Genomic DNA, 27,685 nt, shown 5'->3' with positions numbered 1-27,685 from the left:
GGAGGCTGGGCTGCAGAAGAGGAAACAGGCACATTGTTTTGCCTGGGGCATCCAAATACTCAAAATACTGGTGGGAGACTGAAATTATGTTATTTTTAATCAGATTGTTGGATGGGATCAAAGCGAGGGTGACTCGCTCGAGTTCACATGCTGAGAAGCGTCACCTGCTCCCCAGAGCTGCGGAAGTGATTTGCTGTCAGAGGAGTAGCACAGTGCCACATCTGTACAACGTACTTAAAACATGAAGTAATCACTCTAGACCTCTGATTATTATCCTAATTTTATTGGGCAAATAACAAATCTGTTAGCAGAAAGAGGGGATTCTTTTGTTCATTGTGGATAAATAAAGCCCCAGTGAGGGGCAAGTTTTGGCTCAGCATTTTCTAATGCTGGGTGCCAGGGCCTCACCTGATGGCTTATCTGCAGCCCCAGCCAGGAGCAAGACTGATGGGGAACCAGCACAGCCACCCACGGAGGCAGAGCGGGGCCGCAGCCCTATGGGGGCCTGGGGGCCAGAGCTGCAGCCTTGTGAAAGCAACATCTTCCGCTAAATAAATCCCACGTGTCGCTAATAAAGCTCTAATACGCCTCCTCCTCCTGTGCCGAAAGCAGAAGGCTGCTACAAACACACCTGACTAAACAAAGTCCCTGTTAAAAGAAGGCTGAGCAAAAAGGCTTTTCCCTCCCCGGCAGATAAGGTGTGTACCCTCCTCACCTGCCACAAGAAAAGAAAAACATTTCAAAAAAGTAGCTGGGACAAATTTTTATTTACCTTTTGTGAACTTATATTTCTAAGGCAAAGTATGAGACTGATCTAGCAAACCCCCTCTGGATCAGTACGGCGAGGCAGTGGCTGTACTTCCACGCAAAGGGCAGGGTAAACTGAAAAAGCACAAAACCAAGGCTGACGTTAAATCACCCACCTGCAGAACAGCAGCGTCACCCCCTCCTTTCATTTCATCAAAACCCTAGAAGCCCTCTGCCTGCTCTTCCGCGGGCAATCTAAATTAGCAGCACAGCTTTAAACGTCTGTTAAGACTATACGTGACACCAGTCAATTTGTGCTGTAAAATGTCCTTTCCCCACGCCCCCCCCACACCCCCTAACTCACTGTGCAAACAAAATGGGACGGTGAACCGGTTTGGCCAGCAAGCCAACAGCCTTTGGAAGGAAGACAGGCTCGGCTGTACAGCGTCACCTGGTGGCAAATGCTACTTACTGCCACCCACTGAAGTAGCTCTTCATGAACTTTTCGGTCGCCTTTGAGATACTTAGTGTTCAGTAAATCGGCAACAAACTCCCTGGGTGTGATCGGCCGAGTCTGAAACAGGGAACAGGATGGGGTCACATCAGCGGGCGGGTGCGTATGCAAGTGCCCAGCTTCCGCCGGGCAGCCACGCTCACGTTGCAAGTGAAATTACGTTGCAGTGATGGTGGGGGGGGGGGGGGGGGGGCAGGACATGCCGCGTTTATTTCTTAATTGCTGCAGGAGCGACAGAGGCTAAACCTCTGCACCACTCCAAGGTTGAGCCTTAATCTCAGACTAAGTCTAGCCTTGGTTGTTAGACTGCCAGAGGCTGGCTCTCCAGACTTCTGCTTCAGGGAAGGGGTTACCCTTGGTTTTAAAAAAGGGACCTGGAAAGACTCCCAGCACCTTGCTGCTGCCACGTGCCCAGCACCGGGCGCTGAGCACCCCATGCTCCCCAGCCCGATCCTGACTGAAGCCGTCCCTCGGCCCAGCGCCATGATGCTGGTGGCTCCCACAGCAGCTGGGCAGTTGGTGGTGAACATGAAGAGCCAAGTTTCTAACTCCCACCAGCCTACACATGGCCCAGGGCAGCTGAGCAAGCACGGCTCCTCTGGGCTGATGGGAACATGTACCCACCCAAAGCCTGTTCACAAGGGTCCCGACTTTGGCTGTGATTTCTTTGGGATCCTGCCTTGCTGAGTCCAGGGTGACATCGGTCAGGAAAAAGTGGCACTTCCTGGCGTAGAATAGCTCCTCGAGTGAGAGAGCAAAGCTAACAAAAACTATATCTACAAGGACCAGTTGAAAGACCACAAATGCATTAAAAAAATAAGGGCTGTGGTTTCAGCCATCACCATTTCAGCTATCGAGCCTTCAGCCTCTTTAATGCCTTTCCTGCCCAAGGTTTTACTGCAGCTGAGTCCTGACAGTCAGTGTTCAAACCTGAGTTCAGAGTAAGAGTTTGCCTGAATAAAAACTGAATATAGATTTCAGAGCATCGCATCTTTCCTGGTGCATTACAGAGCTTCACCAGTAAATAGTCACGGCACCTGCTAGGTTAGGCAGCTGCTGCCCAGCTATTTTGAAGAATTAGATGTAAGCAGTGGTTTGTCTGTGATAACCTCAGCTACTCAACTACCTGAAAGGAGGCCATAGTGATGTGGGTGTTGGTCTCTTCTCCCAAGTCACTAGCGATAGGATGAGAAGGAATGGCCTTAAGCTGCATCAGGGGAGGTTTAGACTGGATATTAGGAAAAATGTCTTTACTGAAAGAGTGGTCAGGCATTGGCACAGGCTGCCCGGAGAGGTGGTGGAGTCGCCATCCCTGGAGGCATTCGAAAAACATGTGGACTTGGCACTTTGGGACATGGTTTAGGAGGCCTGGTGGTGTTGGGTTGGGGGTTGGACTTGATGATCTTGGAGGTCTTTTCCAAACTTTATGATTCTATGGTTCTATGATTTTAGTCAGAACTGACAACAAACCATGACAGAGAGAATGGATTTCATACTGAAAACTCCGCGGCAAGATCCTAGAGCTATTTACCGTTCCTTACTTTTGGACAGTGCTTGAGTGTTTGGAGCGTCCAGCTGGCTGCCACCTGGCAGCGCGCTATAAAGAACACTCTCTTCATTGCTTGTGCAAAAGCCATCACTGCCTAAAACCAGAGGATGGTCAACTTTAAGGATCAGTCCTGCATTTCTGCAGTCTGCCAGAACAACCTCGGTTTGTTTGCTGGCCCTTGTTTCTGTGAATGAACACAGATTGAGATTTACAGCAAGGTCTGAGTCAGTAGTAATGGGGTAAACACATTTGTAACTATGACCACAAAATTGTCACCTTCTTTTTACAGTCACACCTCGGTCTGTCTTTATTCTGTGTGGTGGTTTGCCAGCTAAGGTGAAACATCACCAGGCAGTAAATGACAACCTTTACACCAAATAATTTGCAGTCTTTGGTATAACATCACAGGTCTTCTCTAAGTCCCTCTTTCACATGGAAAATCCAGACAGAGTAATGATTACATACTGCTTAACGGAACCCGAGCTTAACTCAGTCTGGGATTCTTTCATGGGATATGAAAGAGGTTTTATTTCTATGAAAATAATAATCTGGCTATAGTAACAAAAACATCCACAATCATTATTAATATGTTTTGCTTTGCCAACAGTTCTGTGAAAACCTGCCACGTTACCCACGGTGGAAGCAGCACAGGGCAACTCACACCCTTCTCAGGGTGTCAGAACTAGCCCTGGGCTGAGACTTTCCACTGAGGTTTCTTGAGTTTTCATTTAATAACTTGGCTAAGGAGGCAAATCTTTTTAACTCCTACACATGCCCGTGGAAACTTCTGGTTTTAGCATAAAAAAATCTTTCAGTCTTTTTGCTAAATTACGGATTTCTGTAACTAACCAGATAACCTAAGCAGAGCAAACCAGCTTCACTGTTCCTTGCCCAGCTGTAATGGCAGAGGAACAAGGAGATAGTAAAAGAACAACTCTTTAATGCTGGTGACTCTAAAAGCAGCTCCACCTTTTCGGCAAAGACACTTTTAGTATTAAACTCTGCATAGGCAAGCAGTAAAACCAGCCCTTGTTTAGCAGCTGGCAAGCAACTTACTGTCTTTTCGATGGAGAAGTTTCATTTGCAAGGTCTTGTCTCTTCCTTCACTGGGAAAACTTTCTACACGCAGAACAAAAAAAGGTTGAGGCTGTCACTGAAATTCAACAGCGTGATCAAAGCATCTTAGTTATACAAGACCTTTAGTTAATTACTCCCATCATTTTTGAAACCAACTTCCACAAAGCAGTCATTTACCTTCTGCCTGGTCCCCGTTTATATTCTCTGCATTGTTTCCTACTGCAGGAGTAGTTTTTATGGTGCTGAATTGATACGTTCCAGCACTTGGAGTAACCGGCAAACTCAGTGTGGACACATATTGCACTGGCTGCTTTGCTTCAGCCCTGACTTCGTTTTGGGTAACATGATTGTTTCCTTGAATTCTAAAGCTTATTTTCCCAGGAGAAGAGGCAATAGGAGCTTTGACACCCCTGTCTTTTTCAGGAACGCTGCACTGAGATATGCTGTGTGTGATACGACCATCAGATGTTCCCACGTGCTGAAAATCACACCTCTTGGAGCTCACCACATCCCATTCCTTTATGAGGGAAATTAATTTCTGGATGTGACTTGTTGAGGCTTTACCTTCTACTTTCTTTGCTAAACTGCTTCTCATTCCTCTCTTCCTTGGAGGGCTTACCAACTGCTTGTAATAGCTGGAGTTTACCAGGCTGTCCAAGGATGCATCATACCCTCCAAGTATATTCCTCTGCTTTCTCCCTCTCACCTGTGAAACCATTCTGGAATACTTTGTCTTCTCCCCACAGGTACCTTGCTTTCCCTTCAGATCTTTTATATTATTCCATGTATTAATACAGTGTTTACTGGAATCCACAGCTGTACATGAGTACACCTAAAAATACAATGAAATGTTGTTATTTCTAATTTATATGAAACAAAGTGTAAATTTTGCTGTTCCTAATAACTGATGTATTTTACTCATTAAAATACAAGCATTTAAGGATTGAGTTCTTATTCCTGGAAAAATGCCTTCTCACTTCCAGGGGGATACAGTGCCCTAAGGCTCTCCAAACTCTGCCCCGAGAACTCAGCGCTGATGTTATGCTATCCTGAATCACATCAGTTCCTAGCACTGGATTTTGCTAAACCTGAAGATAGACACCGGTGTGGCCAAGGCACACAAGCAGCAGCACCTCGACATCCCTGCTATCACTACAACTAAGATAATTTTTATTATCTGAACTGACAGCAGCACATTCTATATGAGAAAGATCGTTTGGCAAGTCAAAGCAAGCTGTGCAACCACTCCACTGTGCTAACACCAGCGTTAAGCTACAGGGTGGAGCAGTTTGACATCAGCATGTAAATGTGATAGAGGCAGCACCTGCATTTCGCCCTTCTCTAGTAGACTGAAGGCAACTTTCAGCTGCTGGTGCCCAACCAAGGACTAAAAGTATTCAAAGACTTGAGCAGAAAGTCCCTTTTCTCCCTTCTGACTTCAAAGACTGTAAAGTTTCCGCAGGACACTATCTTGCCCGAGTGTGCTGCTTAAGCTTGCTGCTCCTGTCTTTCCTACAAGGGAACCAGGAGAGCTGGCTTCTAGGGCCTCCTTGCCCGGGGAGGTCACAACCCGTACCTCCCATGACCCAGTGGACTGCCCCAGTTGCCAAGCCACACTGAAGCCTGCACAAAAACACTTCCCACCCTTGGGGACTGGGACTCCCTAAGTAACCGTGACTGTGAATCACAAGGCCAAGAGGAGAACCTAAGGGAGTGTAGGCTTATGGGCTTTAGACCAAGCTAACACAGACTAGAGGATCTTGACCTTATGCTTTGGACACTTTACAGTGTACAGTCATTGGCTAAAACCAGAAATAAAAGCCCAGCACTCAGGCAGTGCTAAAGCACCGTGCCTTGAAATCCGCTGGGGAATCAAGCGTGGATCTCCACCTAAATACCTTGTCATAGAATGAGGTCTCTCATGATTTTATGGTATGCGTATTGCTGTTCTCCACTCTCTTTTAATGCTCAAAGCCTGCCTTTTTAAAATGAAAATGTTAATTTTTTTTTTAGAGAGAGAGATTTCAAAGACTCATTTTGTAGATTATTTTGGAAAGCAAAGAAATACTAAATGGTATCGCAGAATTTAAATTTGGCACTTTTCTAGTTCAGATTGCTTTTAGAAGTGCTTTATGGCAATATAGTCTGAAAACCAAATCTTACTTCTTCTGGGTTTTTGCTGAACTCGTGCCCTTCATTCCACGATACAGTACCTAATCTTCTACATGGAAAATAAACTTCATTGTGCAATTCAGTGTTTTGGATTCATAATCTAGAAAATGAAAAATGACAATGATTACATAACTTTTTCCAGGGACAACAACCAGTCAATCTGTAAAAGGAGCTTCCAGGACTTCCAGTCACCAGTGGATCTGTGTACAGCATATTCATCGTTATGAGTTACTTTTAAACTACTGGGGAATGGAAGGAGTTCACAATTATCACTAGTACACAATACAGGGGCAGCAAAGGACCAGGAGTTTTCATCGCCCATCTGTGATAAAAATTTCTGAAATGTGGTGCTGCAGATGCACAGGAAACAAAAGCGAGTCCTTGTCTCTCTTCCAGCACCCACAGAACCTTGACCGATGGATTTTTGGAAGCCAAGTCTACCTGACATCAGATTTGGCAATTTCTCTCTTTTTTTGTAAAGAGGTTCTAGACCCTTTGGGGGCAAGCTATTCAGCTTCAGGTCACCCATCTACATCATGCTTTCAAAACTTAATTTTAAGCCCACTTAAGAAACTCAGCTCCTGACAGCGACTGCCTGAGCTGCACGGCAGTTTCGGAAAAGGTGAAACAACTCCGGAAGCACTGAGTAGCTGCTGCTCTCTGTCTCCTATAGACAGAGATTTACTAAGATTGCCTACGGAGCTGACTGATTATCTAGCAACGAACTCTAGGCACCAATCCCCAATTGTTTTACCTTGACATAGGCCTTTAGTGTATATGATAGAGACGCTGACACCTTCCCTGATGGGAAAGTACCAGAGAGCAGTGGAAGAGCCTATGTTAGAGTAGCACTAGTCCTTAGCTAAAGCCTCCTAGGGAACGCAAAATCCTTGTCATTTACAGGCAGAGCACTTCAGAGTTCCTCTGACATCCTCCTCTTGCCGTACAGGTATAGGAACATGAGGTTAGGCTCCTGCACTGGAATGGGGAAGTGGGGGAATGACATTTAAGATTTCTTCTTCAAAGAGATCTACAACAAAATCCTTGAACTGCTGTCACCATTGGTGGGTACTCGTAGTTGCCACTAGCATGTCCTACCACTGCTCGTGGCAGCAAGACGAGGTTGGAAATCCTGATGCAAACAGCCCATAGCATTGGCATTTCAGAACCAGCTACAGAGACTCACCATCTTCTGGGATGTTTTTAATGGATATATTTTGACTTTGTAGTGCTTAAATGGCCTGTGAGCAGCCTAAGTAAGAATCCACTCATTTCTAGAGCTCTCTTAGAAAAATACTGAAGAGAAGGGCCCTGCCAGGTCATCTTCTAAAGTGCTCTGCATTCAGGACTTGAAACGTGTCTGTTCTGTGGACTTTCCAAAAGGCCTACATTTTAACATTTTCATCCTTCCCTCCAATGAGCACAGTAGAGAAGAAAACACTAGTGTTTGCAGATTCACAGTTTTCATAAGGCCAAAGAAAACCGCTGTGATGATGAGGCCTGGTCTCCAGTAACACCAAATGCTGATTCCTGTTTTAATAGCAAAATATCTTTTAGAAAAACATCCAACCTTATTAAAGTTGTCAGCAATGGAGAAGTAAGTCTCTGAGAAAATGTTAAGTGATGAATTAATATACGAAAAGTTATGGCTTATTTTCAACATTAATTTGTCTAGATTTAAATTCCAGCTGGTCTCAATCTTTTTCTGTGATCCTGCACAAAGATACGCCATTCTACACTCTTCAGTGCTGGTGACTCCTCCAGTGGGTCTGCAGAAACCAGCTGGGGCTTGGCAAAGCTAAGGCTGAGCCAAAGCTGATAAATCAGCATGTCCCTGCTCAGTCCAATGTCTCCGTACAATGGTTTCCAGCCTGCATCGAACTATTCTCAATATCTGGCTTTGGGAGGTATCTCAGTTGCCTTTTACCTTGGTTACCGGAGAGCTAAAGGCTATTCTGTTACTGTTCCAGTACCCAGATAACTGATGAAATAAAATGTGGCCCAAAAGACAGTGAAGTTGCTCATCCTCCAGTGTCTGTGTGTCAGAAGGAAATGAGAAAATTGTGCTCCTTTCAAAGGACAAACACTGCTAGGCGAGATGAACAGACATTATACCGCAGAAAAGAAAAAGAAAGAAGAGAATTTTTATCTACCTGTGTGCATCAGAGCGCTAAAGTGCCTCTAAAAGAGAAGGGATCCGGTACTCCTCTGCTTCTTGACAAAATAGAGGCCATTCTCTGTAAGTTGTTGCGCTGGTTTTGGCTGAGAAGGGGTTAATTCTCCTCACTGGGGGGGTCGGCTACCGTTCCAGCTTCCCGCGCGCTGCCGCGTGGCGGGGGGGGCTGGGAGGGGCGGGGCCATGGCGGGGGCGGCTGACCCCGACTGGCCAATGGCAGGTTCATGCCATACCACGTGACACCATGGCCAGTACATGAAGGGGGGGCAGCCGCGGCTCGGGGCGGTGAGTGGCTGCGGCGCGTGCGGTTTGTGTCGGCGGTTCGTCCTTCCCCCACCCTGGGTTTCGCGCCTCTTGTTGTTTCCCTTTCCGTTGCATTTTTGGTGTTTTTAATTTTAATTATTAAACTGTTCTTATCCCAACCCACGAGCGTTACCCTTCTGATTCTCTCCCCCATCTCACCGGTGGGGGAGTGACCGAGCGGCTGTGTGGGGCTGAGCCGCCGCTAAACCATGACAGTTGTAAATAAACTGAACTGTAAAATCACTATAAAAATCTTCTCATGTTATCTTTTCCAAATATATATTATTAATTTTGGCAGCTCAGGCAGTCACTACATGAAATGAAAGATTCATTCACAAAATTGATTTTTCTTTTAACTGACAGACAAATAGCCTATAATTTTAAATATTTAAAAACACCCAAACCGATCTTTTTTCTTCTGTTTCACATCTGTCATCCAAACAGAGGGGAAAAAATATCCGGTTTTTATTGAAATTGATAGAAATCTTTCCATTGAGTCTGGATTCCACAGAGTCTGAATTTTACGCCAGGAATCCCAAAACAGATGACACACTTTTGAAAAGGTGCAATCAAAATAAATGAGCTCCTAAACCAGAGGTGTTCAGCAGCACCCTCTGAATCTTTGTCAAACTTGCTGTTTTCAATCCTTTTTCTAGCTACTGTCCTACTAACAAAATGAAAACCTCTCTCCATGCTTTTTTTTTTTCTCCTTTAATTAACTGTGGGTATTTATGATAAAACCGTATTCTGAGAAGCAGGAATCCTACTGTGCTTTATGACACTCATGTCACTTTTCCCATGTGGAAAATTTGCTGTGGCATTTTCCATAGGGAATCCCATAAAGAGGGTTTCATGGGTTCAATGAGCTACTAGGAAACTGAACGTTCCCAGAAATACTCTTAGCCCTAAGACCTGATTATCTCTGCTAGGAAGCTTTTAGCACCGTGCTTGGTCCTGCCCAATTTCCCCTCTCTCTGACAATTCCCAGGCACGGTTTGGCCATTCAGATGTTCCTGGAACTGTCTGCAGTGGACAGGAGGAGTGAAAGCACCATCTCTGGGAGGTTAAAGTGGATCACGAGCAGAAAGGCAGCTGGCCTCAGTGACCAGAAACATTCCCAGACATACTTAGTTTCCTTGTATAGAGATAACTGTAGTGTCTGACATGCTGCCTATGCCTTTCATGCCAGGTGTGCAAGCAACCAGTGGTTATTATGTCAAAGAAGTCACTGATGTAACATTTCTATTGACTTTGGGGAAAAGAATGAAGAGACATATGCCTCTTGGAAACAGCTAAATATGCTAAAAATTACCACATCAGCTGGTGATCTGTAGTGGATATTCTGCCTGCTATAAACAATCCAACAAACAAGGCCTTCAAGAACTGAAAAGACCAAAAGACCTTCTGATGCCAGGCAGACCTTTATTGTTGAATGCAAAATTGTAGTGTGTGGTTACATGTAAAACAGAAGGAGGGAAACTGCTACAAGAAGTCATAGCATCACAGGGCCAGTTATGAGCAACCTCAGGGGCAAATGAAACACGTTGAAGGACTATCTTTTTTTAAAAGACTGGTGTTCTGAGCTATCTCAATTTCTGATTATTGATAAAAATTAGAGACCTAAAAGACTGATATGCATCTGGAGGGACAGTCCCCTCCCCTCTCTAGACAGCCCGTGATCCTCCATTCCTGTGCCACTGCAGTTTTGGAAGATCTGTTTTTCAGCATTGGAACAGAGATACCAGTAGAGGGGGCAGATGGAGTACTTTTCAGCTGGACTAGCCAGACTCTGCTGTCCCTGCCATATAAAAAGAGAAAAATCTGAAGAGGGATGCAATGACCTCCTCAAGAAAAACATTTTCTTTTTTGCTAAATGTGTGCAAACAATGCACCATTCTGTGATATACCCTGCAGTACAAGTGTCTGGCATATCAATCATTAGAATAAAGGCATATGCTCTGAAACAAAAACATGTCTTACTATCTCTAAATCCCAATTAATGATGTTTAGATAGAATCAGGACTTCAGGACTATTTTTAGTTTTCTTTTAGTTATAGTTTTTCTTTTGAAAAGTCTTAATTCTTTTGGATAATATTTCTACAAAAATCAGAAGACAAATCCCCATGCTTGCTTCCCCTAGAGCGACCTAATAATATGAAAGAAGCACATGAATTCACTCTGCTTACTTAAATTCAGCTGGCAAAACCAATTTCCCAAGTCTTAGGAAGTTGAGAACATGCCAAAACATTTGCCCGTCTCCATGGATAAGACTTTGACCATACATGATCCAACAGACTTTCTTGTGATTTGACAGCAGCTCTGGGTACTACAGACATAAAAATACATTAAGATCAGATTTCTGGTGTTACTTATAGAGAGAAACCAATGCAAACAGGCGTAGTCCTTTCTCAGTAAAAGGATTTAACCAGTTCCATCAAGTCTATTTATATTATTAGTCAAAAGACATTATTAGCCCAGAAAGTACTTTCTTGGGAAGGCCAAGATTTATCTCCCTCAGGTACTTGAACATACTTCCCTTGGTATAAAATGCCCAGACTACATGTGAAGCTCTGTTAATTCCAAGTTTGCAAGTCAAAACCATTCTACAATATCTTCTTACTAGAAATATAGATTATAGTCTGGAGAATTATAAATTCTGACTAGGAAGGGTCATATGAAGGTGATGCAAAGACAATTAACCCATACCTTCAATAAAGTCTGTAAGTAAGTTTCGTACCAGTCACTTCCTACATAAACTTTCACAATCTAAAGGAGCGAGCATACGGATACTTCCGCTGTCCAGACTGCGTCTAGAGATGGAGTAACAAATGGAAAGGTGACAACTAAACTACAAGTAGTAATTATTTTGTTAGAGATATCAAGGTAATATGATATGGGATTTTACATCAAAATAGTGCAAATAATTCTTTGAAATAGCGAAGTAATTGAGTGTACTCTATGCACACAGAGCTGGAAGTCTTGTGTTTTGTTTAGGGGTCATAGGCAGCTGCGAGCAAAAGGCAGGTCAGGATGTAATGGCACAATAGCAGGCACCTTGGTCCCTCCATGCTGCAGCGAAACCACTTCTCCTCGGTAGGTTAAGAAATAATGATAGCAAGAAAGCTTTATGCATTAGCATAGCGATGTTCGCTCTACTGAGCAGGCACATTTATGTCCCCTAAGATAAGTGAATCTAAGTATACTGTGACATTGCCACAGAAAGAAGTTATTTACTTCTAAAGTATTGGAAATAAGGGGGATATATGAAAGGTCTTTGAAAGAGAAGACTCAGCTTGTCAGGAAGTATAAAGCTAGTGGAATTCCAGGGCAGCCTGCACCATTTTCCATCCTTGCAAGGAGCCCCACTTCATTATTTCCTTTGAAGATGACAGTATCATGGCAGGTACAAGCCTCAAAGAGCAATTATGCACAGAGAGCAGATATAATGGGAAACATTGTGCCCATCTTTAAAAATGGTAGAAAGGAGGACCTGCGGAACTACCAACTTGTCAGCCTCACCTCTTTGCCTGGGAAGATCATGGAACTGATCCTCTTAGAAGCTGTGCTAAAGCACATGGAGGACAGGGTGGTGATTCAAGACAGCCAGCATGGCTTCACCAAGGGCAAGTCCTGCCTGACCAACCTAGTGGCCTTCTGTGATGGAGTGGATGCATCAGTGGACAAGGGAACAGCTACAGCTGTCATCTGTCTGGACTTCTGTAAGGCCTTTGACACAGTCCCCCACAGCATCCTTCTCTCTAAATTGGGAATATATGAATTTGATGGGGGGACTGTTTAGTGGATGAAGAATTGGTTGGATGGTTGCATCCAGAGGGTAGTGGTCAACAGCTTGATGTCCCGATGGAGACTGGTGACAAGTGCTGTCCCTCAGGGGTCCATACTGGGACCAGTGTTGTTTAACATTTTCATGAATGACATAGAGGGATCATGACCACCCTCAGCAAGTTTGCAGATGAAACCAAGCTGAGCTGTGCAGTTGACACACCAGAAGGATGGGATGTCATCCAGAGGGACCTGGACAAGCTGGAAAGGTGGGCCTGTGAGAACCTCATGAGGTTCAACAAGGCCAAGTGCAGGGTCCTGCATCTGGGTCAGGGCAACCCCCAATATCAATGCAGGCTGGGGGATGAAGAGATGGAGAGCAGCCCTGCAGTGAAGGACCTGGGGGTACTGGTGGACGAAAAGCTGGACATGAGCCAGCAATGTGTGCTCACAGCCCAGAGGGCCAACCGTATCCTGGGCTGCATCAAAAGAAGTGTGGGCAGGAGGTTGAGGGAGGGGATTCTGCCCCTCTGCTCTGCTCAGACCCCACCTGGAGTGCTGTGTCCAGATCTGGAGCCGTCAACACAAGGACATGGAACTGTTGGAGTGGGTCCAGAGGAGGCCACAAAAATGATCCAAGGACTGGAGCACCTCTCCTATGAGGACAGGCTGAGAGAGTTGAGGTTGTTCATCCTGCAGAAGAGAAGGCTGCAGGGAGACCTTATTGCAGCCTTTCAGTACTTAAAGGGGGGACTATAGGAAGGATGGGGCCAATCTCTTTAGCAAGGCCTATTGTGACAGGACAAGGGGTAATGGTTTTAAACTAAAGAAGGGTAGATTTAGGCTGGATATAAAGAAAAAATTTTTTACAATGAGGCTGGTGAAGCACTGAAACAGGATGCCCAGAGAGCTAGTGGAGGCCCCATCCCTAGAGACATTCAAGGTCAGGCTGGACGGGGCTCTGAGCAACCTGATCTAGTTGATGTCCCTGCTCACTGCAGGGGGCTGGGACTAGACAGCCTTTAAAGGTCCCTTCCAACCCAAAGCATTCTATGATTCTATAATGTAACAGCTTTGGATATATTTTAGTCTGGGTTCAGCTCACACCTTACCTTAGTGTGGAAACAAAAATCTGGGAAAGTTTTTTAACGTACAGTTCACATTACTATTTATAGTAAGTCAGTCCTGGGACACTGTTTTAGGAAACTCAAAATACATTTGCATTCAAAAGAAATTGTTAAAAAAAATCTAACTGTGAAAAGGGCTTCAACATGAAGAATTTTGTTTCTTACAATAGCCCAGTCCTTTATAGAAGATACAGGTGAGTCATGCTCCTAAAGAAATTATTTGTAGGGCTATGGATAATTATATAAATAGATTCTACTATCTCTAAACAATGAACAAACTAGCCACACTCCTTTTAATGCAGCCCAGGATGGATACCATTGGCCTTCTTGGCCACAAGGGCACATTGTTGGCTTGTGGTCAGCTTGTTGTCCACCAGCACTCCCAGGTCCTTCTCAGCAGAGCTGCTTTCCAGTAGTTCAGCCCCCAACCTGTACTGGTACACGGGGCTGTTCCTCCCCAGGTGCAGGACCTTGCACTTGCTCCCAGTTCCAGTACTCACAGTTTAAGCTTTGTAAACTTCCCATCATTAGGACATAGATTAATTGAGCCAGCAAGTCAACAAAATAATGGTGGTAGTTACTGCTACTGAATGACTCACCATAAAATAAGAGACTGCTACTAATGCAGGTTTTTGATTTTGGAGTTGCTGGTTTCTCTGCCATCCTCTCCTGGTAGGCTTGCCTGCAAAAAATTTCATGGCAATATTGCAGCGACCTTGGATATTTTTAGAGGGCAGATCTATTAGAGAGGGTGAAGCAAGGGCTGCCAGACTATATTTTGGCATAAGGGGGAAAAGGGGAGAGTTTGTTTTCTGAAAAATAAAATATAAAGCAAGGAAAATTTTATTATACAATCAAGAATTAAACACTGTATAAACAAATGGCTGGTCACTGTTGTCCTCTCCAGCCTGTGCAGCATGAACCCATTGACAGTTCAAAAACTTTGCTGTCAGACTGGTCACATCTTTAGATGGTACCTATGGATTTTTATCTATATTCAGCTAAGTGTTTCCCATTGAAATCCCCTGCCGCCCATCCATGCTGGCCAGGCAGCTGCCATGCAGAGGAGCTCTTCAGCTGTCAGCTGGCCTCTCCTTGTTCCTGGGAAAACAAGCAAACAGCAAACACTCATCTGCCAGCCTCCACTGTCTTGTTCATACTGATTTTGTCTCATGTCCAACCCTGGAAACACCTGGTTCTGTCAACTCCACAGCAAGACTTGTAGCAACACTTGTCATCCTCTGGATGATCTTCAGGGCCAAGTGACACAGTTGTTCAAATTTCTGTGTTTCTCAGACATTGCACATTCATTTGGTCTGTGGTTTCATGTTTTATTCTATGTGATCGCACTGCAGCCTGTCACAGGTCCTGGTCCCCTATGCTGCCTCCAGCTGTGCTCCTGCTCACTTTCTTAGGTTGGATTTAACAAAACACAGGGCTGTGGGGTGCTTCACATCAGATCAGACTCTTGATCCAGTGGAAAACTGGTCATCTTTTCTTGGCGTGTCTTACTCTAACACACTGAGTCAGGAAATGAGATGGTTGAGTTGAATGAGATACCCACCATGACAGGAGTTCAAAGTCTGCAAGGTCCACCTAGAGAAGAGCCCAAGCTCATCCAGTTGTGATGTTAACCCACGCTAAGCTCCTCACTCTTCTCAAAGCTGTGTCTCAGTGGAGCAAGAAATGCTGGATTTATGAGGGCAGAAAGGCAGAGATTGGTGGCAAAGGGGGGGGGGTTTCTTGATTTTGTAATTTATCTTGAAGTCTACTGTGTAAAAACCCCAGGAGATGCAGCTTGCATGACTTTCCCAAGACCACTGGCTAAACCTTTGGCAATAATGTGAGCAGGAGGAGGCTGGCTTTTTCCCTCCTCTGCTCAATAGCTTCATACTCGTGCTCCTTGATACTGAAATGCATAATATAGGGATAGCATTGCAGATTTTGCAGGGAAATGTTTAAATCCAAAGCTAAAATCTGTTTCCAATTAGGTCTAAAAAAAAAAAATCCATAGAAACATTTCTGTTTAGATTTGTTTTCTGACATCATCTAAACTCCCTGCCAAAGTGCTTAAATATCTTTTTGTGTTTTGGATTTTACTGTTTGTTTAGGTTATTTTTTTGCACATCTATGCAGGAATGTTTTGAAAATGTATTTTTCCTTCAGAAGTGTGTTTCAAACAAATACTTTAAAACAGTGACATAAGGGTTTGCTTAAAGTCACACCATGTTACACTCATTGTCATTTATCCCTCTTCAGAGGGCTCACCAGCATCTTTGGAAGGGCTCCCAGGGACTTACCAGGCACTGGAAAAACTGTAGAAAAGTGATGAATTTTTCTGAATATTTGTGACCCTTTGTGATTTGGGAGATTTTTGTTTTATTTTCTTTTGTCTTGTCTCATCACAAATGGATTATCCAATGCAGCAGCTGGTTGAAGGGCTGGAAGAGAGCTCTGTATTAGCTTCCACATTGCAAGGGATGGATCAGGCTGCTGCTTCTAGTTACTGCACCTCAAGAAACTAAACACCGGCATACAGTAGGACAAAAACAGTCCAATTCCTTTATGGCTGCCTGTGCAACAAGTAAATGGTGGCTGATGTGGCTTTTGAAGGCCCACAAGAGCTGATGCAATGCAGCCATACTCATCTTATGCCAGTGCCAGCCATGCTGTATATGCCTTTTCTAGTTGCTTTGTTTGATTCACTGTACAGCAAAAACAAGATTACTGTAAGGTGATAAGGAAGCTGTAACATAATAGGATGGATACCTGGACTGCTGAAGGACCAAAGCAAGCTTCTCTACAAACTGAATGTGGTTATCAGGTATTTTCAGTCTGCCCTTGCCCTCAAACAGGCAAACTGACAGTAGTCCAAACCTTCATCCCCATTTGTCCAGCAGACTTCAATGGCCAGTATAAAAAGTAACAGGAGAGATTTAAGCTGAGATAGCCTCACCAGGTTGATGGCCAAGGAGCAGAAGCCGCACGGTTCTATGCCCTGGGTGCTGCAGAGTCAGGAAGGTAGCACTGAACTGTGGGATGGGCTTTAGCCACTCCTATAGCCCTGAGTTTTAAAGTCTTTGGGTAACAAAGAATGTTTCACATCCTCTCACAGGCTGCTCTGGAGATGTTTTGTTGAGTGTAACCTCCAGCTGCTGGATCCCACAGTACCCTTTTGTCTCTCAGAACAGCCCTGCCTGTTAGAAAGATGCTTGGTATGGCAGTACTTGCAAGCTCAACCTTCTCCCTGTGTTTTCTTTAGATGATTTGCTTTGGAAGAATGACCAGCTGAGTTCCCAGGTGGAGTTTCCAAGACTGGAAATAAAACAACTTACCAGACTTCAGGAGACTGGGGCTCTTCTGCAGGACAAACAGAGGTATGGACCAGTCTCAGGCAGGGTACACAGCTTGCCCGTCACAGCAGGAGGTGGTACCCTGTCCCCCACCGAAGTCACATATACTTCTTGTGATACCCCTGCACTCGTGGCAAATGGATGAATTCAGGGTTTTGACACATGAGCGAGCTATTTTGGTGATCATTAGCGCACATTGTATGTTTCAGGAGGCTGGAACTGGTTATAGGCTTTCAAGCCAAGATACGAAAATGCCAGTTCGGTAAGTGGAAAGTCAGGAATATTCTGGATCTGATGAAACTGCTTTTTTTAGAAAAAGTATCTCAGATCAAAATGAGAGAGAGGATACTTGCCTTTTGGAATCATAGCACTCCACTGATGTGCTTCCAGCTGTCTTAGCACATGCTATCAATCTCTTGGAATGGTTTCTATTGGTTATTAACCATTGTAAGCCAGCTATGCATGAAATCTTAAAATGAATCATAGCTGTAGTTGTAGTCATCTTGAAATAAAGAGCTCTGAGCTACAAACCTAGAGCTCTAAGTACAAACATTTTAAAATGTGATTTTGAATAAATGGAAATTACTGCCTAAGTTTTGGGGAAAAAATCTTTATAGCAGGCTCACTCTCCTGAGTGCATGTTCACAATTTAATTTTTTTTCTGCAACAATCTTGCCCAGGTCTTTAGCGTCCACAAACCATCCTGCTGCAGCAGTTGGCTAAGGAGAGCAGCCACACTGTTCACAGAACACCTCTTCTAGCTGAGAAATGCACAGGTCATGAGACATCACCCCCGCTACGACAAACTGCACCAGTACCATCAGCACATGGCTCTGGTCAGTACTGCAGCTGAGAGCAATTATGCAATTGCCCTCTGTACAGGGAACAAGATAGACATTAAATATGGATTGTGTTCAGTTTTATCTTGTATGAAAGCTCATGTTGTATTTAAAGCTGGTCAACCTAATCCTTGGTGGTTTGTTTTCGTTTGGGTTTTTTTTTATTTCACTGCATCTTCCTGCTTCTATCTTCCCCTGTTTTCTTATACTTCTGCCTCGGTTATTATATTAACAAAAAGTGAGGATGACTCCTGTATAATAATATTTTATCTGAAACCATACTATGCTGGGAAGATGGTCATTGAGTTAATTGAATTCCTTCTAAAATGGTACTGAATCAATATTCCAGCACGGTGCTGGCAACATATAGCTGGCAAATGAAGTACTGCATGTAATATTCACACTCAAACCAGAATCTCAGGGCACTGACAGCAAGGATTTGAAAATCTAGCCCCAGATTTAGATATGTATCTCTGATCAAGTGCCTGACCCACCAGGATACAAGCTGCTCTCTGAATCTCGCCTGAACATGATTTACAGCCTAGTCTGTGTATTTTGGAAAACATTGTCCATCAGACTAGCAGTGAAATGGAAAAGTACTGAAGACGACAGTGCAGGTACAACTCAATAGGGAAGCTGTTTTGCCTGGCGTGAGACCAAGGAACTGCATTGTACAGCACAATATGCTCTGCAGAGGGATGCTTGCTGAAGAAGCAGTTTTTTGGAAGAACATCTTCCTGGTACTCCTACACAGGGACAGAAAGGGTAAAACCTTGCTGGGTTTATTGGCAACCACTGTCTCGCTCATCTAGGAATGAATCTATGCCTTCGAGGAACAGAGCGATCAGTCCTTGTCAGCATCTCTGGTCAAACCACTCATCCCAGAGAAAAATGACATCTCAGAGGAGTCAGATCCCTCAACCGAGGCACAAAACTTGCTGTCAAAGTGTGAAGCACATCAGACATGACCCCAGATGATTTTAGAAACTCTCTAGGGAAGTGACCTTGAGGGCAGAGAACACATTTTACAGCTAAATTAATCATAACCGCTCAGCTGAGCCGTCTGGGTTGTACATCTCACTGATAAGCTGGGACATCAGCCTGTCAGAGGGTCTGGGTCTGTCCAAAATGGTGGAGCAGGTGAGTGTGTGGTGGCAGGGTTGGGGGGCAAGGTCTGGCATGTCCCTCTGCTGCAGGAGTGGGGCCGGAGAGTGGCTAAGGGGAAGGAACAAATGGGAAGGAGAAAAAAGCTTGATGTCTGGGGCTTGGATCAATGCAAACAACATAAATACTGGCTAAGACACCTTCCACCCACTGGATGTGAGGGAATTACACACTGGCTGCAAAATGTGTTTCTTGAGCTGGTGTGGAGCCAACCTCAGAGCAAATGGTTGGCCAGAGCAAATTCATTAGCACAGGGGAAATGGCTGCAAGCCCTTTTTTTCTGGGCTGTGTCAATTCTCACAGAAGGTAGTTCTGCAGCTAATATGTTAAAGTCTCTGCTGTTTCAGCAACCTGTGGCACCACTTCAGGCTTCACTGGGTAAACAGCCAGAGCTGCTGGTCCCATGGCGTTTCCTTCAGGTTATGGTCTTCTCAAGGGATAAGCACCCAACTTGGCCTCTCTGTTCTGTGTTCCAGTGCCAACTGTCCTGGGAACTCCTCTTTCCCATCCACATTAGTCATGAGGACTGATGTTTAAAGGCCATATTCCTTACACTTACCTCCCTGTGAGGCCATGTCTCCACCTGGCTTCGACCATGCATATGGGCTGCATGATGTATCTGTAATGCAGATCACAGCCACAGTACTTCAGATGTTTTTTCTAAAGGACCTTCACACCATCCTGCAAGGATGAACGGGGCGAGCCTTGTACACACATATACAGCCAACAGCTCCCCAGGAGATGACTACACTGGTATTTAGAAAGTTTTCCATTTTTGGTGAAGACCCAAACCAACACCTTGTTGTTCCCAGGAAGTTGTTCCTATCGCTTCAAGGGGAAACTGGCTTCTTTTCAGGTTGATCTTAGGTACTTTGTAGCCATTAGACACTGTTGGGTCTTGGACAACACTAGTTCTCCTGGGGTTGGTTTGGCAGGATCAGGATACCAGACTAGACAATGCCAATGGTCTGGCCATTGCTACCCTGACCACCCAGCTCTGCCCCCATGCAGGGAACAGCATGTACCGGAGCTGCCTCCTTGGGAACAAGAAGAAGGTCAGAGGGGGATAGTCCTGTGTAAGCTGTGGAGTGAGTGAGTGCGAACTTGAAGAGGAGCTGGAGCGCGTAAGGAGCACCTTTAGGCTGAGTAGTTTGGCAGTGGGTGGGAACTACTAGCCATTGTGTGACCTCTGCCGTGGCTTCACAGGCTGCAAAGAAGCTGCCTCTGTTCAGGATTCAGAGCAGGATGCAATCGCCTGATGGTAAGGCTCAGCTGAGCTGGCTGTCCAGGGGGAGGTTCTGCAGTCCTACCCTGGCTGTTCTGTCACCTGAGGAGCAGCTCAACTCCCTTTGCTTCTAGATGAACTTATGGAGATAATGCCAAGTGAGTACCCATCTGCCCTCCTTGCTGGCTCACAAACTGTGGGCATTCAGCAGCTGCTAGGTGGACAGCTGAGCTGCTGAGGTCCCCAGAGCAGAGGTGGGGTGAGCAGCTGGGGGAGGAACGACTGCTGCTCCTGAATGCCATGCTCTACTGTTGGACGTGGGGATGCCAGAGCTGCTCTTGCCACATGCAAGCTTTAAACCTGGCAGAAATCCCCTTTCTGGGCATCATTTTCCAGTATCAAAAGCATGTCAGCACCCACAACTCCCCTTCAGAGCTGACCTGACATGGGTACCCCGTCCTTTTTGCTCCACCACCAGGTCCTGATCAGTGCCACATACAGGCAGGGGATGAGTCCCATTGGGCCTGGCCTGCTCACTCTGCACAAAAATGTTCTTCCTTTGCAAAGCCTCCAAGTCTGCACACAAGGATGGGGCTTTGCATGGCACCTCCATGGACCAGGAGGCAATGCAGAACAGTCTTGCCCTGAGAATTCTGCACCTTATTTTTGCAGCTGGACAATGGAGTTAGGAGAGGGTGAAAGCCCCCATCAGCAACAGCTTTTCAAGGGAAGAACACTGGGTCCCAGAAAGAGCATTCAGTGGCACAGGCAGCCATAGGACTCCCTCTGACCTGCTGAAAGGAGTGCTAATATCTCCCCAGCCCTCACCTGCAGCCTGCCACTGGTTGACACTTACCGGTAGACCCTCACTGAGGGTGAGGCTAAAACCAGCCCAGAAGAAGACAACCTCTTCCTTCTCATACATTTTAAAAAGCAGGTGACTAGGATGCAGAAGGTGCAGGGCTGTGCAATGGCAGGCAGCAAGCCCACCCAAGCCACATGCATGACCCCAGCACATCCCTTGCGGCCTGAGCAGCGCCAGTACCACAGCTGAGGCACCTGCAAAATAACCCCTGTGGGTTATTTAGGGAGTCTGGCTCCAAACCGATGACCACAGAGGTGGGTCAGGCTGGAAAGCCTGGCACTGCCACCCAGGCAGCACTGCAGCAGGCTCCGCCTGCGCCAGCGATCAGGGTGGCAGCACCTGTACCCAGCCTTGTTCACCCAGCCACCTGCAGCAGCCGCCACCCCATTCTGAAGCTGTTGTCCCATCCCGGAGCTCAGCCTGTTCCCAGGGATCGTTACCAGGAGCTCGTGTGTTTGGTTGCAAACAGAGCAGGAACAGGAGCCAGGCGCTCGTGTTTGTGTGCCTGCAGTTGCTCAGGCAACTCAGGGCCAGCCAGGAGTTGCCAAAACCACCGGCAGCCAGGGCTGAGCCCACAGCGTGGCTGTCCTGGGGAGGCATGACCAGCTGACCCTCCCACTGCCTGGGTGGGTGAGCAGGCAAAGGGGCTCTCACTGCTCAGACCCGCTGAACACAACCAGACCAGGGGCATCAGTGCGGACGGGGTTTTATTGCAGAGCCAGGTTACAGTGCGGGTCTGCAGCATCCTTTGGTTTGGGCTTTCACAAAGGCAGCGGGAGGTCATGGAGGTTTAGGTCAGAGACCTTTGCCAACACCCAGGCAACACCAAGCTCTCCCGGGGTGCATCCCAGGGCCGGACTGGGAGCATCATGGCAGCACCAGCACTAATGGCACCACAGGGTCTGAGCCTTCTGCAATGCCAGGCAAGCAGCAAAGCTGGGCAGTCCTATGGCGAGGGCACTGCACAGGCGAGGGCACCAGTGGGGAAGGGAGGTGGTGGCTGTGGTATAACTGGTGCAGGGTTAAGGCAGGTCCTCGGGAGGTCTGCAGGGAAGGCAGGCTGTAGTCTCCAGTGGGACTGGTGGGAAGGGTGCCCTGAAAGCCAGGGCTGAGGTAGGGAAGGTTTGGGTGCCAGCAGGGCAGGGGAGCCCTGAGGTGCAGTGCTGTTAGTACAGTGGATGCTGCCAGTGGCGGGGGGCTAGGGGTGACAGCACAGGGGGAACAGGAGAGGCGGGAGGGGGGTGTCGCATCACAGCACAGTGAGGGGGTCAGACAGAATGCTGGAGTGGAGCACGCAGCCCGGCAACTTCCCAATCACATCAGTGCCGGGCAGCTGACATCCCGCCGGCCTGGGGCTGGCTCCAGCAAAGCCTTCCAGGCCCCACGTCACACGAGCATGTCCCAAGGCTGATGTGAGTGCCGGCCCCACGGCTGACATGCAGGGACCGGGGCGGTGGGTGCCACAAGCACCCATCCCTACTTTTTCACTTTGGCGTCGTAGGTGCCCGCGTTCTTGTATGCACTGACGTAGCCACTGGTGTCCACGATGTTCTCCCGCCCGCTCTTGCCCTTCCCTTTGCCACTCTCATCAAAGCGCTCCTTGTGGGAGCCCGTGTACTTGGAGGTGTCTGTCAGCCTCTCCACAGCCCCCACTGTCTTGGCTTTCTGCAGTGGGGAGACAGGCAATGCGAGTCAGGAACATGCCCCATCCCCTTCATCCCTTGCCCCACACAAGCTCCTGACACCCACTGAGGACCCTGCCGTGCCCCCTGTGCCCAACAGCCCTTTGCAATCACCTGCCCACCCAAGGCCATGCGGTCCCCCAGAAAAAGACTCTGCTTTGCTGCAGGCAGAGCTCTGTCCTCCCCTCCTGACCAGCCCTCCTGTTCCTGAGGGCTCTTCACTCACTGTGACGCCCACATTAATGGGCTCCTTCCCTGCCACCAGCTGGCAGATGGCTTCATATGCCTCCTCTTTGCTCTTGTCCTTAAATCTCTTGGGGGCCAGCTCCTCCAGTGCCTTCTTGAACTCCTCATAGTTGATGACACGGGCTGTCTTCCCTCTGCAAGCACAAAACCCAGGCTGCCATAAGCATGCCCTCAGGTTGCTCCTCCTACAGTCAGGATGAGCTGCATCAGGGAGACCCCAGCTTTGTCCTCCACCAGCTTCAGGCCCCTCGTCGACCTCTGAAATGCAGCTATGGCCAGAGCACTCGTGGCTGAACAGGCCAGGCTGGGCACAGCTGGTGCTGAGCTCCAGGAGCTTTTCAGCCATATGCTGTTAAAGTCCTTGACGCTAAAAAATTCAGCCCTTCATGGAATTGCCCTGGGACTTGGGTGCTGGTGGCAGGAGGGGGCTCACATCCATTCTCGCTGCTCCCAGCCTGCACAGGATGTCCAGTACCATTTTCCCCCTGGCATGCATCAGTCCTTCTCTGGTCAGATTCAGCAGGACGTGCACAGAGCATCTGTCCCGCGAGCCCTCATTCCTCGTCTTCAAGGCAGCGCAGCAACCTGCCCTCTTATGTGCCAAAAACCTCCCAGGGCTCAGACTTTCCTGGCCACACCAGGGAACAAGAGGATGCCCAGACAGAGGGTGCAGAGGCAGCAGGTTCTCCACCCATCCTTGCTCTTGCACCCTGGTGCAGAGCATCAGGTGTCAGTGTGTCCTTGGGGACCCCAAAAGCAGCCCCAGGTGCCTTCAGCTCTTCAGCTGCCAGTGTAAGGAGCAAAAAGCAGGGTCCTTGCCAAGCCCAGGTGTGGGCTGGCCAGGCCCAGTGGTGGGCTGTGCCATGTACACGTGACACACTGAGCACCCTCCTCTGCTCCCTGCGGGACCTTCTTGCTAGACGTGAACGTGGCAGAACTGGCCAGGCTCACCTTGATGCCTATGCCAGAATCAGCCTCCCACCCCCAAAATTTGGATTAAGTTATTATCAGGCCTTGCAAAAGCAGCCACATAAACTCCCTGAAGGCAGGACACCTCAGGGCAGCACCCGCTGCTCCACACAGAGTGCAACACAGGAATGGTCAGCCTGGGCATGCAGCCAGGGTACCACACCTCCCCGGGACCACCACACCCTGGCACTGCCACCCTGCCTGCACTGCAAGGACATCCCCAGCCTCCGAGCAGTTGGAGGCCCCAAAAAGCCAAGTCACTTACTTCACCTTGGAGAAAACAATGTCCACATCGGTGCTAGTGATGCTTTTGCCATCAGTGACTTTGCAGTCTTTGCACAGCTTGGCCCAGTTCTTCCCATTCATTTCTTGCCCCGTAGCCTTGGTGTCGCCATAGATAGCGAATTTGCGAAAGCTCTCTTCCAAGGACGCCATCTCAGTGCTCCCGGCCATGGGACTGCAGGATGGGGGCAGAGGGGCCCGTTACTGCCCAGGCTCCAGCTGGCAGCACTGACAGAGCTCAGCTGGCTCTGCTCTCAGGTCCACGAGGGCAGGAGGAGGAGGGTTGGTGAGGGCGGAGGGACTGCGGCAGCAGCAGGGCGTTGGCAGAGCCTGCACACACGGGGTGAGGGCTGGCAGCAGTCTCTGACAAGCCCCGAGGCCAACAGCCAAGATGTGACTTGGGGGATGGAGTCTCCCAGCTGAGAGCGGTCAGCAGCGAGGCTGTCAGCTCCAGGGGCTGGTGAGGAGTGAACACATCAGCCCATCCCCTCGGGAGCACTTGCTGGGAATGACGCAATGCGGTTGCCTTCCTCCTGCTTGCCGAGCATGAGAAACGGCATTGCTGCCTGCCTCCAGCACACCTCTCCCCTGTCCGCTGGCTCTGCCAACAGCCACATAGTCCTGCATGGAGCTGGCAGCACCCCATCTCTGCCACCTGCCCCCCAGAGCTGGGCCAAACACTGTGCTGCGCAGCCAGCAGCGCTGGGGTGCCAAGTCGCAGATCATAGAATCATAGGTTGGAATTTTGGTTGGAATTTTAAGGTTGAAAATTAAGGTTGGAAAAGACCTCTACGATCAAGTCCAACCCCCAATCCAACACTACAATGCCCCCTAAACCATGCCCTGAAGTGCCACCTCTACATGTTTTTTGAACACCTCCAAGGATGGTACCTCCACCACCTCTCCAGGCAGCCTGTGCCAATGCCTGACCACTCTTTCAGTAAAGACATTTTTCCTAATATCCAATCTAAACCTCCCCTGACGCAGCTTGAGGCCATTTCCTCTCGTCCTATCACTAGTGACTTGGGAGAAGAGACCAACACCCACCTCACTACAACCTCCTTTCAGCTAGTTGTAGAGAGCGATAAGGTCTCCCCTCAGCCTCCTCTTCTCCAGACTAAACAGCCCCAGCTCCCTCAGCCGCTCCTCATCAGACTTGTTCTCCAGACCCTTCACCAGCTTCACTGCCCTTCTCTGGACACGCTCCAGCACCTCAATGTCCCTCTTGTACTGAGGGGCCCAAAACTGAACACAGTCCTCAAGGTGCGCGGCCTCACCAGTGCCAAATACAGGGGCACAATCACCTCCCTGCTCCTGCTGGCCATGCTATTCCTGATACAAGCCAGGATGCCATTGGCCTTCTTGGCCACCTGAGCACACTGTCGGCTCATGTTGAGCCAGCTGTCAACCAGCACCCCCAGGTCCTTCTCCGCCCCAGGTCCTGCAGTGCTGTGGCTGCTAGCCACCCTGGCTCCCTGCCTGCCATCGCCTCGCCAGCCTCGCCCTGCCAGCTCAAGCACCCTTGCCACGTGCCAGACGACCGCAGCATCTCAGCCAGAGCCAGGGCCAGGACGTGGCCCCGACACCCCGAGACGCAGAGTGGGCACCTCGTCCAGCACCCGGGCGGGGGGTCCAGGATGGGCTCCCGGGGCCTTGGCGAGAGCCGGAGAGCGGCACGAAGGAGCAGTGAGTTCGGCTGCGGCGCCTCCGGCCTTCGCGCTGCCTGGCGACGGTCGCTAGGGAGGAGCGGCGTTGCCTGGCAACCGTCGCCAGGCAGGAGCGGCCGCTGGTCCCCGCCTGATCCCGCCCGTCCCCGAGCTCCTGCGGGGCACCCACCGCCCCGGGCCCCGCCCCTCCCCCTCCGCGCGGCCCCGAGCCGGGGCCCTCCCCGCCCGGGGGTCGCCGCCGGCGGTTGGGGAGCTATGGGGGAACGGCGGCCCCCGCCCCGCGGAGCCGCTCGGTCGCCCCGAGCACCGGGATGGGCAGCGGCCGGAGCGCGGAGGGGTCCGGGGGGGGGGGGGTCCGCTGCCGCCGCGCCCCAGGGCGAGGGGTTTGGGAGCAGGTCCCGGCTCCGCCGCGGCCGCGCTCAGTCACTCACCTCCCGGCGCCGCGCTCTGAGGCGGGGGGGGGAGGGGGGCGGCCGCCGCCGCCTGTTTAAGGCACCGCCATGGAGACGGGAGGGGCCGCGGGCCGCCCCCGCCCGCCTCCCCTGGGCCGCGGCACGGCCGGGGAGCGCCCTCGGGGCGGGGAGACGGAGCCCGGGGCAGCCGGCACGGACTCCCTCTGGGATGCCCTCTGCCACGCCACGAGGCCCCACCATCACCCCACAAAGTCTTTCCTTCACCCCACAAGGCCCCTCCAACACCTCACGAGGCCCCAGCACCACCCCACAAGGCCCCTCTGCCACTCCACGGGGTTCCTCCACTCACCCCACAAGACCACTCCATCACCCTGTGAGGCCCCTCCACCACCCCCACAAGGCCCCTCCATCACCCCTCAAGGTTCTTCCACCACCCCACAAAGCTCCTCCACCACCCTGCCACTGCAGGCTGCACCCCGGCAGCCCTCTGTGCTCTGCTCTGCAGCCCTGTCCCCTGCCCCACATGGCCAGTGTAAACTGGCCCCTCTCAGTGGGTGACACCATGGACCGAAGGCCACTGCCCAGGCTGTGGGGATGATTGTCAACTGTCCTGGTGTGCTGGGCACTGTGGCGAGTGCCTGACCCCTCTGCATGTCCTGGTGGGACACCCACGGTGCAACCCTGGGGACAGCCAGCCACATGCCAGTGCTGCCCATCGTGGTTGCTGGCTTCCCTCACCCACAGCCTGACCACATGTGGGGCTCCCAGCAGGACCCAAATATTATGGTTGCCATAGAGTCCTGACACAACTCACATCACTTACTCACAGCCCCACCTCTGCTGTTCACCCAGAGTCCCCTCCAACCTCAGTGCTCCCGTGGCACTCCCCAGCCTTGCTCCTGTGGGCACAGGGCATCACGCACAGCTGGCCACAGCATCACTAGGAGTTGTTTGCACCAAGGGGACACAGCGTGTGGTTTGCTGCTGCCATGCAGGGTCCTGCAGGGAAATCAGCAGCTTGGAGAGCTGGGCAGTGGCTCGAACAACACAGGCAGTCTTTGGCAGTCCCTGTCTGCCCTGGCTCCTGTGCAGAGGAGCTGCAGGGCAAAGACAAACACGGCCTGGGCTGCTGCAGGGGAATCAGTTCTGCTCTTGTACCCAGAGCCCTTTCCTTTGGGGTACAGCCCCTATGACAATCTCCCCCTCTTGGCTGAGGGGCACATGGTCTCTACTGGGACCTTGCAGCCAACTCTTGACTGGACAAAGCCCTGAACAACCCGTTCATACTGATGCTGGCTTGGAGCAGGGTCTGGAGACTTCCAGAGGTGACCACCAGCCAACTCTGCAAGTCTGTGATTTGGGATCACTAGTTTTACCTCCTGCCTCAGAGGTGGGTGCCAGGGCTGGTGTCGGAGGATGCAGGCATGCCACAGAACTTGGCCAATTTGGGTAGCCCCAGACAGTCACGGTGCATGAAGGACCCCACTTTGTCATGTCCCCCAACCAGCCTTGTGACCCCTCTATCAGCAGGA

The 27,685-nt window shown here is 49.2% G+C and overlaps 2 protein-coding genes across 2 annotated transcripts; both read right to left on the bottom strand.

Moving 5' to 3' along the window:
• Positions 1-783: 783 nt before the first annotated feature.
• Positions 784-19,379, bottom strand: KCTD19 (potassium channel tetramerization domain containing 19). The gene is given in 10 exon segments (XM_064458177.1): positions 784-882; positions 1,220-1,321; positions 1,886-2,037; positions 2,803-2,994; positions 4,065-4,719; positions 6,051-6,159; positions 8,213-8,296; positions 10,725-10,864; positions 11,245-11,348; positions 19,364-19,379. Coding segments are annotated over 10 exon segments (1,653 nt in total).
• Positions 19,380-21,593: 2,214 nt separating this feature from the next.
• Positions 21,594-26,259, bottom strand: TPPP3 (tubulin polymerization promoting protein family member 3). The gene is made up of 4 exons (XM_064458131.1): positions 26,172-26,259; positions 24,057-24,248; positions 22,803-22,956; positions 21,594-22,559 (listed from the first exon to the last, which is right to left on the bottom strand). The coding sequence occupies exons 2-4, from the start codon at positions 24,242-24,244 to the stop codon at positions 22,371-22,373; spliced, it is 531 nt and encodes a 176-aa protein (XP_064314201.1). The 5' UTR covers positions 24,245-24,248; positions 26,172-26,259; the 3' UTR covers positions 21,594-22,370.
• Positions 26,260-27,685: the final 1,426 nt, after the last annotated feature.

The sequence above is a fragment of the Phalacrocorax carbo genome, chromosome 8 (assembly GCF_963921805.1).
Source record: "Phalacrocorax carbo chromosome 8, bPhaCar2.1, whole genome shotgun sequence".
In the NCBI taxonomy this organism is placed as follows: domain Eukaryota; kingdom Metazoa; phylum Chordata; class Aves; order Suliformes; family Phalacrocoracidae; genus Phalacrocorax; species Phalacrocorax carbo.
The sequence above is the reverse complement of the archived record's forward strand: the minus strand, read 5'-3'. Positions and strand labels throughout refer to the sequence as shown.